At 37.3% G+C, this 13,833-nt stretch overlaps 1 protein-coding gene across 5 annotated transcripts in view; it reads right to left on the bottom strand.

Annotated features, from left to right (window-relative positions):
* kn (EBF transcription factor knot) overlaps positions 1-13,833 on the bottom strand; it is a 190,995-nt gene that overhangs the window by 28,421 nt on the left and 148,741 nt on the right. For all 5 annotated transcript variants that reach the window (XM_074177260.1, XM_074177263.1, XM_074177261.1 and 2 more), the window contains exon 8: positions 77-158. In XM_074177260.1, the coding sequence (XP_074033361.1) occupies positions 77-158 (82 nt within the window). The remainder of the gene's footprint in view (positions 1-76; positions 159-13,833) is intronic.

Genomic DNA, 13,833 nt, shown 5'->3' with positions numbered 1-13,833 from the left:
CTTGACCCTCCACAAATATATAGAAAAAAATTTTTTAAGGATACTTCGTTATACTTTGTAGCTTCCGAATACTCACTTGGAACCTCCTCATATCCCTCGGGTTGCCAGCATTCTTCAAACAGTTCTGGTTACACTTGAGGAAAAACTTAAGGAAGAATCTGAAAAAAAGAGAAAACTATTGGTGGCAATTCGAAAAATTGGCGAAGGAGTTGGTCATAATGTGAAATGTAACCTAGATTGAAATAACTGAAGAATCTGCTTTAATGGAATTGGTTTTCGGATTGATATATTTTAATTCAGACTCGATATTTTCCGATTCAGTTAAAGAAAATTTGATTGAAACATTGTCAAATACGTATCAACTTAATACAGGCAATTGAAGTGTGTTCTTTTTCGTTGGGAGTTTCATTGAATTAATCAATGTTTTATATAAGAAAAGGCGACAGCTGATACAATCGACAAATGGGTCCAACCTGGCATATCATCATGATAAAACATCTTTACACAATTCATTGACGATTTTGGTGGAAGCACCATACTACAGTTGGTATTTGGTGAATGCATTCCTTTTCACAACAAATGAAATGAGCATTTATTCTTACCTTTAAATATTTTGTATTTTTTTAGTCAGTAACGAGCAGACTCAAAGCCTTATTATGACTTACACGTATTTATTTAGAAAACGGTAAACGTACGGGGTATTTCAGTTTAGTTTTGATTAATTTGCAAAATGCAAATCATTGAAATTATTTAGAACTTTTATGTGCATATGATGGAATTGGCTGATACTTGATGAAAATCCACAAATAACGTATTCAAAGAACCCTTTTTTGTGAGATTTTCACTAAATAATTTTACAGAAACGCAACACGTATTTCGCCATACAAAAGCTTCTTCGAGCGTGTCTTTACACACCCGTGACGTCACGGGCCTAGTCCCGATATTTAATAATCAATTACGGGAAAACAACGGTATTTAGAGAGCTGAAACAAAGTGCAATGTTTTTCAATTTGAAATTAGTATCAAATGAACTGTAAACCCAAAATCATAAAACAAGTCCATTCAACATAACTATTTACCGAACAGGCAATGCAAGACGCTGAAAGACAACCGAACATTGTCGAGAAATGTCGAACTGTAAACGCCAACAACGAATGCCGGACGGTCGGCTAAGTATAAGAAACTATACGCTGGTGAAACCACCGGGTATAGATACAGTATATGAATAAAATAAAATACGTTTTTGAACATTGAATATTTTTTTCGTTTCAATCTAATTTCAGTTTATACAGCCGCATTCTAGTTACTGCTACTGTTTTGCCCGTATTAAATAAATTTTATATCTCACGTGTAACTTCAATTCACCCCATAGAAGCAGCAATTCACAAACCGCCATATTAAAGAACTCTGCCCTGAAAGGCACCCGTGTATAATTTCAAATCTTCCACCAGCTCGTTTCTTCGGGTAATAATAAAGTTAGCACAGTGCGAAATTTAATTTCGCCTGTATTTTCTCATCGTTGTCTCGAAACTTTCACTCAATTTCTTGTCGACACTCTCGCATTATGAATCGCTTATAAATTATGTTTCTAAAGAGACGTTCTTGCGTAACTAACTTAACTGGAAACAGCCCCGCCGAGACGCTCAACTGCGGTTTTCGTGTTTACACCGTTTTCCAGCAAGATAAAAAGAAAATCGAACAGCGAGTGTATGCGGGATTTTTTCGTATCTCGAAAAGACGATAACAGTTTTATACAGTTTGTTGTATGATGTATTTCTTTCGGTATCAGACTGGCGCTTTCGATCGTTGAGTTTTTGCAATGACTCAGAGGGAATTGACTTTCTTTTATAGTGTGACGTTCATGGAATTTTCACAGATGATATAAATTCGAAGGTGGTGAGATCGGAATGTACACAAAATGGAAAAAGTATCTTCTGTATTTTAGTCAAATAACATTGCAATCCAAGGCATACCAAAAGGAAAATAGTTATGATTTATTGGGTTCACAATGTGAAGTTTCAATACATTTTATATATATTTCACTTCAGGTAGAAAACTACTGTGAAAATAAAATAGTCGAACATACTTATCACGTTTGTTTGAAAGTGGTCGTTTCATGGTTTTTCGATTATTATTATCCACAATTGGACTGATTGGACTATTCCTCAGAGAGATGACTATTCACAGGTTATTAGAGCGCTTTCTTCCATCTCCTCTATATTCTTTTCGTTCCTCTTGTTCAGCGGGAGTTGACCGTTTGGTGAGAGTTGACCGTTTGGTGAGGGTTGACCGTTATCCGCTTGATTACAGGATTAAATATGTTGCGTATATCTACGCACGCTTGGCTGAATTCGTCATTGGATAACATATATGTAGCTTCTTTGAACTTCTTTTCAAACCAGTGTTTTCTCCTGTGGATGATCTCGTCATGGGACCACTTGATGTCATGTTGATGAGTGCAGACATACTCTGCCATTTTAGATTTGCAGGTTTCTCCTTGCTATGTGTTTTTTGTGCTCGCAATGCGGATTTTCAATGGCCTCTTAATTTTCACCGATATAGGATTTGCCGCATCACAGAGTATCTAGTAAATGCAATTCGTGGAATCGCAGTCCGTGTTTGGTGGCCTGGTTTTTGTGAGGCTGCTACGAGAACCAACTTCAACATCTAACATCAGTGATGAAGAACGAAGAGCTCTGAATGGTCTACGGAGAGATAACACCATGAAAATCCTACTTGCAGATAAGGGAAACGCTACTGTAGTTATGGATACTGATCTCTACGAACAGAAAATCGAAAATTTTCTTCAGAAGGGATCAGAAGGGATACAAGAAGATCGCCGAGACCCTGCTGCATCAATTGGAAGGAAATTGTACCAAACACCATGTCTATTTTTCGGAAAAGGAGAGATTATTACTAACACGGTACCACAGTAAGCCTTCTCACTTGTATGGACTACCCAAAATCCACAAGAAGGATGTTCTTCTCAAATCGATCATTAGTTCCAGAGATTCACCTACTCAAACCTTCCCAGATTTTCACTTCCAATAATACAATGACTACAAGGAAAAATTTCATATTTTGTGAAGAATTCAAAGCCTTTTGTTGAATTACTAGGGGCAATCGAAGTCACAGAGAAAGATCAATTCATCAGTTTTGACGTAAAAAGTTTTCACACCAACGTTCCTGTCGGAAGAACAATTCAAAGCATCCAACGACGAGGACCTGGAATATAGAACGAACTTAACTATAGAAGTAATCATGAAATTACTAGAATGCTGTTTACGGAACTGCTATTTCCAACTATAGGACGAATCATTGACGCAAGATGAGGAACTGCCAATCAAATCGCCACTTTCACCAGTTACAGCCAACATATATATGGAGTGGTTTGAAACTCTAACCATTGAAAAAGCTCCAAATCTGGGAGAGTTACGTTGAGGACACCTTCATACTATGGAATCATGGAAATATAGAACTAGACACCTTTTTGAAGCACATTAACAACGTGAGACCTTCCATCACCTTTACAATGGAGAAGGAACTCAACAACGAATTGCCATTCTCTGACGTATTGGTGAACAGAACCGACACTATGTGGGAAATATATATGTACACCAAAAATTCACTCATACGGGACAGTGTCTGAATTACGAATTCAACCGCCATAAATCTACCAATGGAGGAATCATCAAAACTCTAAAGGATCGTGCGTTCGAGGCCTGTAATACGAAGAAACTAGACATTATCAAAAAAGATCTCCAACGGAATAGTTACTCCAAAGTGATGGTGGAACAGACTTTGGCTAGAAAACAGCAAGGGTTTCGCAGAGAAGAAAATCCGTCACAACCAGGGGTTGTACTGCATCAGCGAACTACGTCAGAGGATAGTCGGAAAAAAAGAATTGGTCCTAGGTCATCAGAACCTGCGTAAGATCTGGAAACACTATCCGTAACAGCCTCACTACAACTAAAAATTACAAAGGTCGGAAACATACACGAATCTTGATACTTTACACAATACTGTCGGTTACAAAAAATAACCCTTGTACGTAATTCCGGTTTTAAATGTAGGAATTCATTTAAAATATAGAAATCAACAAAAATTTTTCATTCGAATGTTATTCGATGCAGCCGATGACTCCCATGCAAGAGAGATCACTGCACTGCTATAGGCATCGCTATATGCGTTATGAAAGGATAAATTTCCCAAAAAATAATAAGAAACATTGACTTCTGCGAAATATCTTTTGAATAGTGTTCCAAACCGTTGAGATGATTTCTTTTTGAAATCGATTCGATTAAAAAAAAATCGAATTCGTTTTTTAAGTCTATAACTTTCTTTCACCAAAAAAACGACTTTCTGACATTCCAACCAACCATCGCTATTTGTATTTTTTATCGTCGAGCAGGGGTCCGAACGACCCCTTTGACATCAACAACTCATAAAATAAAAACAAAACGACACGACACCGATATGCAGTTACTGATAGCCATTGGCAATCAATTTCCTGTTTCGAGTCGCGCTTGAGTTGACCACTATGAAACTGTTTGGAAACGTTTTTCGGTCTCTGCTTATGACTTATTAGTCGGATTGCTTTCGATTGGATTATTCCACCGATGAGCGTGGAATTCATTGAGTGATTTTTAATTATTAGATGTGATTGGAAGTTAAGCTAAAATAAATTAAAATTTGGGGAACGACGTATGGTTTACTCAACTAATTAGGACTTTTTCATGTACTAGTTAGTTAGGTTCAACATGAGCGAGTATATTTAACCCTCCATTGTAACAAGGATAGCTATTGGGATATTAATCCAGAAACTGGAAAAACTTTCAGAATATTACTACGCTCAAATTATTGTGTTTTACTTTTATAAGAAGTGAGGTAGGCTGTGCCTCGTTAATTTGGTTTCTATTTTATCAAATTTCCGTTCAGCGCTTAGCATCTGTTCAGCGTGAGTGCTTGAAATTCATATTTTGAGTGCAATGGATTCAATCCAGCTAGGGGCACAGACCAGAATATTTTATTCAACACATTCAACTCAGAAGCCCAGCAGAGAGAAAAAGAAAATGCACCGCGATTATGTTTTTACTTGAAGTTTTGAATAACGAAATTGATTGTAGTGACTTGTTGTGTAGTGACAAATTCGGTTTCTTGTACCTAGATCACAATCCAGGCATATGATTATTTTCTACATGACAGCAAACAATTTATTCAAAGAACTATTGAAATTTCAATGTTATGATTGTTTCCCATTCTCTTTTTCTATTCGTAAAGTGAATATTTTTCCATACATAGTCCATAATTATTTTTTTTCTCTATTTGTGGGTGTAAAACTTGAAAATGAACACGTCATTATTTTTGTTTCACCGAAGTTTGTGCTGGTCAGGCCTAATTCCTCGAAGCCCTGATACGTTTGGTAAGGTGAGCCAGCCTTGCTTACCAACGACCACTACCCACATCGTGGAGTGAATGATCGCTGTATATAATGATCATGTGCCATCAGCAAGCGCAAGAATGACAGCCTTCTGCATCTGTCCGGCTAAGAGTTCTGCCTTAGTGCGGCAAGCCGGTATGATTTTGAGATTCGAGAGTAGAGAGGGCATCATTCTACCAAGGACTTCCAAGGAGTTCCAAGAGAAAATCTCGATATTTAGTTCGTTCTTCCTCCTCTTTTCGGACGATATTCGTCTCGCCAGGAGCTGAAAACTTCACGAAAAATATCGTCTTCTCTGGTGATCGAGAAGGACTACATCAGGCTCATCAACTTGTATGCGCCTGGGGGTGGAGAACGAACAGTTCCCCATCCTCAGTGGGGTGGGGAATTTTTATAATTACTATTATAGCTCATATCGATTCGAACTCCTATTACAAATATGAAAATGATTTAACAATTTTCACAAACATTTTTTCAATTCTAGACGCGTTTCGCTAACACCGTAGTTTCATCCGTAGTGTTATCATTTTTCGTCAAGTAACAGGTCAGACCATTCATAATCACCACCAAATAAATTCAGCCTAATGAAACTAATAATTGACAAAATGGTGAAGGCTCTCGCGGTGGAGGTTTTCAGTGTCACTGTTTTTCGGCTTTGAAGGCAGTCGATGTTTGATCAACAGGACCATGAAACTGAAGAGTTTCACGATTCAAAACGGGGAGGAGGCTCAGATGGTTGCACTTGAGTATCCACCATATATTCCTAGGATTTCAGACAAAATTGGAAAACCTTTGGGGAAACACAACATTGAAATGGTTTTCAAACCCACCAAGCCTCAGGTCGGCTACATGCAAAATACACCTTCTGGCAGCAGCAAGGGTATATCGCATACTGTGCTCTTGTGGAAAGGTATACATTGTCCGTAGTCATTTGAAGTTCATTGTCAGCAATTGTTCTGTATTCTAAGTACCTATTCTAAGTACCTATTGCAAAGTATCGACATTTAAGACATTTAGAAATAGAACATTATCATGTGAACGTATCTTCGAAAGAATATGGTTTTTTAGACCCCAAACATTCAGAATACTCAATTTGCAATATGAAAAAATAAAATTAAACTAAACAACGAAAATATCCTCACGATACCCACCATAAAATGGATACATTAACACAGAGGGCTCACATAGAATAGAGCGAACGTCATAGGTTCATATTGTGATTGACCAGAGAAAGGAACGTTTCAGTACGTTGTATTTTTACTACGTCTAAATCGAACCCCTACTACGTCGAAAGCCATCCCTTCCACAGACGAAAGTTTGTGAAACTGAAATTCATGTTATATGACGATAATTCGACGTAATGAGAATTCGACGCGATAAAATTTTGTCGTAGTGATACGCACCCCCAGAGAGAATATAAAAGGTACAGAATGGAAGCAATTTAAAAAATTAGAGAAAAAAATGGCTTGAAAATACGCCTTGTTTCAACATCCGCAATCATATTTGATTCCGGATACCATTGCGATACCGTTTTGCGCAACCATTTTTATAGTACGATTTGTAGTTCGCCCCAAAATAGGCCTTAGTTTCGACGATTACCTCTACTTTGGCGCTAAATTCCAGGTCTGGAGAATACGGTGAATGCGGAAGCAATTTAAAGCCCAATTCATGTAATTTTGCTATCGTTTTCATTGATTTGTGACACGTTGCATCGTCTTGATGAAATAGCACTTTCTTTTTCTTCAAATAGGACTGTTTTCCACAATTTTCTCGTTTAAACGCTCCAATAACGCTATGTTATGGTCACTGTTTATGGTTTTTCCCTTTTCAAGATAGACAATTGATATTTCACCATGCGCACCCCAAAATACTGATACCATAAACTTTCTAGTAAACTGTTGCATCTTTGCACGCTTTGGAGTCGGTTCCACGTGCAGTCCACTCAGATGAAAATTGTTTTGATTCTGGTTTGAAATGAAGAAGCCATGTTTCCTCCAGTGTCACATGATGCATAAATTTGGGTTTCATATGTTGGAACAGCTTCAAACGCTGCTCAGAATCATCAATTCGTTGTTGTATTTGGTTGATTGTGAGCTTGCGCGGCACCCAGTTTGAACCGAGATTTTGCATACCCGAATATTCATGCACAATATGTCCAACACAAAATTCCATAAAAGAATAGTGCGATAGCTGTGAAATTTGCACACGTGTCTTTTAAAGGTTAGGGTTAACTATAAATCATGTAGATGTAATACTAGTAGCGCCATCTGTGTGTTAGCCTACGAACTTTCCAGCCCATCTATTAAATGAAAATTATTGGCTTTTACAGTAGGTTCCACATGAAAAACTTTCAGTTTCGTCCTGATTTGTCACTCTCAAAAGTTTTTTTGTTTCGATCACAATTAATGTATTCTGTAACTGAACAAACAAACACTATTGGTGGCTTCCCTGCATTATTTCGTGAGAACTTTCAGTACAACCACAAAATTCATTTCGGAACGTTTCAGTAATGCGTGATTTGTCATTCAGTCATTGAATCCAACTTTCACAAAAATGCAACATTCTGCAGAAACTGTGCCCTCCCTTGAATACGTGAACGAACTAAACTGCTAATTCCTGAAAACGTCCCCATTAAGAACCGTTGGGTAATCTTTTCACCTCGAACTTGAGTGCTGAGTCAGTTCGTTTCAGACACGCCTTCTGTAATTTCCCATTTCTTGACAAATGAGAGCTGGATGAGAACGACAAAAAAAGTGTCTGGTAGATCGTTTTATAAAATCAGCCCGGTCATGAATGTTCGTAGAACGTTAGAGCAGTAAAAACTGTACTGTGTTGTACCGGTGAGCTTTTTGTAATAAGAAAGGACGATCAACATGGTGGACTTTTGAAGGACGATCAACATGGTGGACTTTTGAAGTTTTATTAGCTTATTGCGATAGTCGAAATGTTCCTTTTAAACATTTGAGGCCTGTTTTTATAACATCAATCAGATGATTTTCTTTCATCCAACTAAGATACCCTTCAACATTCGTCTTCTTAACGTTTATATTTCCTGAAAAATGAGAAATAAAACTTGATATCTTTTTAAACCACTTGTATTTTTAACTAACGTTACTATACTTGTGATGCACTGTTTGGAATCTTTGGTATAGTAATGAATAATACTGAAGTTTTAACCCAACACCAAACCGTTATTTAAACACCTCGACACGTGGTTCGATCACCAAGTGATCATCTTCAAAGGAAAGATGATCACTTGGTAGTCTAAACACCTGTCGATGTGTTAAAATAACGGTTTGGTGTTGAGCTAAAACTCCAGTTACGTTACCATAGTTTCGTCCTATGAGGATACATAAAACTTTCTATGTCTTGTGATGCACTGTTTGGAATCTTTGGTGTAGTAATGAATATTACTGGAGTTCTAACTAAACCGTTATTTTAACATCTCGACACGAGTTCCGATCACCTAGTGATCATCGCCAAGGGGAATATGTAGTGTTAGTTGGAGGTTAGGTCGAAGAGGAATTGAATAATGGCTTGTCAACATTGACAGCTCAATACTGTAAATAAAGTAAGGCAGAACGAATGCTGAAATTGAGTGAATGCGTAAGTTGCTCATGAATTTCGCTTTCGAAATGAGAAACTGGATGCAGTCTAGTAACTGAATTCGGAACTATATACCAGCTAGCATCCATCAGTTACAAAAAATAAAAATATAAAAGGTTGCATAATCACATGGTGCCAGAAGCCAGTTGCAAGATTGTGAATTTTTCCATTTTTATCAGCGTCATCGACAGGTTCTTGAACTACTTTCTAGGTAAATCGATGGGTTCTTGAGTTGTATTTTGGTATTATAATTAAAATGTATCTGTCCACGTTTTGTATTTGTAAAATAGACCCTAACTTGCACTCACCCCACTATTATTCAAAAAAGAAGACAATTGCGTGATATTTGAGATAGAAGTTGAGTTCAATACATTTTGAATTCAATAATAATAAGTTTATTGGTGTTTCATAATTTTATTTTGTTCACGTTTTGGTCAGTTTGTGGCTTAATGAGCTGCAAACTTGAAACACCGTCAAATTTCAGTCCAATTTTGAAAGGATCGTTCGGAAGTTTATTTTTTTTCATATGCCCTGATGAAAATAGGGGTTTGTTACCGCCTTAGTCGGACTTGAAAAGACTTTTTGATCATAATGCTTATGACTTTTTAGATTGGGTCAGAAACAACTGTACATTTAAGCACAGGGAGTTCGAAGATATCCAGAACAGAAAAAAAATTAACTTAGCATCAACAGCTGATTTTCGAAGCCTTGTTAAAATTTCCAAACCATACCACGCCTTCCAACATATTTCAATTTCTAATAGACAGCAGTGAGACATGCGTTCTGTGAAACCTCGTGGCAGTTTTTAAATTACCATTGAGGGAATGTCATTCTTGAATATTAACAGAAACGTACCAAATATATGGTTAATATTTAATATTTGTTATTATTTTTTCAGTCAATAGATGGTTCGAGAACGAATCTTTTGCAAAATGGCTAAATGACAGAAATAGGGCTAGTGATGCAGTGATTCATGAGATATGATAGTTATCATATGATGAAGCTGTATTGATCATATAAGAGTAAACTGAGATTTTGTTTTTTTCTACCAGATATCGTTTTTGTACGAACCATAACCCTCAGAGGTAGAAACTTGTGCAAGCTGAGGATTAACGAGGCCTCACCTCTCAACATGCCATTTCTAGCACTGTAATTTGTAACATTTTATCATCAACATGTAAACAGTTTTTCAAAATTATGAGTAATAGTTTATATTCAAGGAAAGTTTCAATGCAACGATTTTTCCCTCTTAGAAGAAGAATAATTGTCTTCATTCATTGCTCTTCCTACAGTTCGTGAACTTTTTGTCCTCATTCACTATAATCAATTTCGTACTGGAAAACACTGATTAGTTACCTAATACTGTCTACAGGTAATTCAGCGGCATTCAGCGACCGCTCCCCATGGCCTACTTGGCCTCGTGACTCGACTTAGGTACAGATCCTTGCGGTGTCCATGTATTATGTAAATCTGCTATTTCGTGCCTGTCATCAATTAATAAACCCTATATCAAGACGGATAAATATTTGATCTCCTTCCCATTACGTCACTGCCTGCAACGAGATGGGGCGGAAGTCTTATGTTTTTGGGGGAAGGCGTCTTGTATGTACAGGACGTTCCTTGCAGCCGATGCTTGATGGGATTTGAATATTAAATGCTGAAAGGGCATTTCCGTATCATATTTCAACAGGGTCTTTGAATCGGCCTTTCATGACAAATTTTGAGATACAATTCAGATGTTTGCTTTGTTTTGAGTTTTCCCTGATTTCATTGGTCAAACTGGTCACCAGTAAATATAGAAATGGTATTTAAAGAAAAAAAAAGTAACTTTGACCATATCAAAACATGTCAAGTCGTTTACTGTTTTGTGCCTATTTTTTATTAAATAGATATTGTTCAGAATTTTGCTCTCATTAAAAATCTTAAATTTAGTATTTCAGTGTCAACTGACGATCTAACTATTAGTTCTTTATCATTTCCTGATTATAAATTCTTCCCATATAAAAAATCTCAAATCTATTGATGATGGTAAGGTTAGGTTAGGTCAAAAGTGATTGGGTTTATTGGGGCTCACACCTATTCAAACTATACCAAATAAACCAGGTTCTTGACGAAGTCGATTGGTTTATATGATAGTGAGTGATATCTCAGGTCAGATTATAGAAGTGTGATTCTACCAAACTCTGAAAACCTAATTTGGTCCGCAATGGGGCAGGCACAAAGTATATGCACTGCTGTTTCATCATTTTCCAAACAGAGGCGACACACACTGTCTTCCGACTGTCCGAGTCTTCGCATATGATGATTCAGAAGACGGTGACCTGTAAGGAGGCCTGTTAGACATTGTAGTTCATCCCTACTGTAGTCCAACAACCGTTTGGTTTCAAGTTTCGAAGGGTGAATGAACGCCTTGGAGTGAGCCAATCCTGGAAGATTATGCCAGAAGTCTTAAAATTTTCTTGACATCCAGGTGTTCAATGTTTGTTCGGTGAAACCTAAAGTAATGCCAGTGACAGGTTCTGGTCCGATGAAGCTACTTGCAGCACCCTTTTTTGCAAGGTAGTCAGTAGCCTCATTGCCTTCCAGGCCAGTGTGGCCAGAAATCCAGACCAGAGACAATTTGTTAAGTCTTCCTATTCGAGGAGAGTCGTTTTTGGCAATTTGCTACCAACTTAGACTCGGTAGGAGTCAAGAGCATTCAACGCCGCTTGACTGTCTGAGAGAAAAATTTTATTGACTTGTGTGTGCGGTTGAATTCTACCAATCTCTCTGCATACAATTAAATAGCATAGATTTCCGCTTGAATACTTTGATGATATTCTTATGAAGATCATAGAAGACATAATTGGAGCATGAAATACAAAAGCATCAGTATATAGGTATAGAATATTTCAATGAGTAGAATTTGGAACCTCTGATGTTAAATGAATCTAGGGCTTTTGACGCGCGTATCGTCAATCAAGTAAGCATCATCAGGACATAATTAGGACTGAATAGGTTATATTTTAGGCAAACCATTCGATTTTATTTTGTACAATGAATTTGAAAAAGTCAGTCATCAAATATGTCGTGAAGCACTTCATTGGATTGTCTAATTGAGACAGGTAGCTATAGCTGCCTACGTGGTCATGTTAGATGTAGCCTAGGAATTCTAGGTCTTCTAATTGGAACCACAAATGTGCGGTTGGCTTCTGCTGTTAACTCCGTGCGTATGTGTTGTTTCCTGCTTTCGGCAAACAAGTGTTGCCCATCTTTACACTTGGCTGCATCGCGCTGATGAGGCCAATAGCCAGAAACACGTGTCCGTGGTTTGCCCCTATTTTTGAGTGTTGTGTCCACGAATTATTTCTTTCTTGATTTGTATCATACGCACTCGATAAAATCTCTATCTATATATATATATATATATATATATATATATATATATATATATATATATATATATATATATTGAATTAGTTCAGGCACTTTCACTCGTAAACAAATTTCTCTACTGATTTTAGTAAAGGAAAAATCAGTGATTTTTATTTCATGGAAGCCCATACCTATTAGTTACCTTGAGGTCTTTTTACTCGTGAAATATACGTTTCTACCATATTCAGTGAATGAAAAATATTAGAAAACTGTAAAATTGAGTTCTAATCATATATTTTGAAATATTTAGCCTAACTAAAATTATTAACAACTTTCAAAACAGTAAAATTTGTAATCTACCTGTCCGATGTACTGTCCGATGTACAGTATACATGATATATGTCAGGTGTTCTTACAGTACTCGTTTATATTCCAGACTCCCCGCTCCTGCAACTCCTACCGGGCTTATAAGGTAGATTACTATCACATAGGTTTTTATGCATCTTCTCCTTTTCTACTCATAATGAATACCTAAACTATATCCATCCAACAAACAAAGCAGCCCAAAGATAGATGCATGATCAAAGCATGATCACCACACACATTTGCAACTATTGGGTAGAATGAACAAACCTCCTTACGCTGACCAATCAGATTTAACTGCGTTTGCCTTGCTGAATTAATTGTTACTATGTCGGAGTGGTCAGTTACGTTTTAACACCTGTGGTGTGTAAATATACGGTATTTTGATGTTTAATTTTTTTTAAATATCAAGTACTGATACTGCTGAAGAAACTGATGATTTGTGTCCTTACACTTCATCTAATAATTTATTCGATCCGGCATATTGTTGAAAAAATCGGTTGTTCCTTAGTGCGACTCTGTACAAGCAGCCTTGTCTGAGAGATCACGTGCACTATGCGTGATAATGTTTTGGAGCACTCTGTTGCTTAGATGGACAAAGTATACGTATTTAGCTTATGAAATGCTTCAATGCTTGGCGCATAAAAACTTTCATCCAATCGATTCATCCAACATAATTTTCCCAGCTTTTCAATTCAGACGATTTTCATTTCTCAGTATCCTCGCAAAACTTCCTGCTGCAACAACCCACCTAAAATTCCGTAATCCTGACGTTTAGTAGTAAATTCTGGTGTCGGCCGGTAAAGTAGGGTGTCGGACCTCATTACAGTCGCCCATATGGCCAGAGGACATTCTCGGATGCCTTATGTTACCAACTCTAACTAATGTGTGCCAAATACGGAGCAGGACTCCGGCAAAGATAAATAGAGAGGCAATAGCCGCAGGACAGGAGACTAACACGATATAAAGGACCCTCGCAGTAGTCCGCCTACTTGTAACTAGATTATGTTGTGAGATATTCATCCGCAGAAATACAGTTGGGTGGATTTCCATTGTGGTGGAATAATAGC

Source organism: Leptinotarsa decemlineata, unplaced genomic scaffold (genome assembly GCF_025532065.1).
Source record: "Leptinotarsa decemlineata unplaced genomic scaffold, Ldec_3_MD MMD2_tig00002974_RagTag_RagTag, whole genome shotgun sequence".
Lineage (NCBI taxonomy): Eukaryota > Metazoa > Arthropoda > Insecta > Coleoptera > Chrysomelidae > Leptinotarsa > Leptinotarsa decemlineata.
The sequence above is the reverse complement of the archived record's forward strand: the minus strand, read 5'-3'. Positions and strand labels throughout refer to the sequence as shown.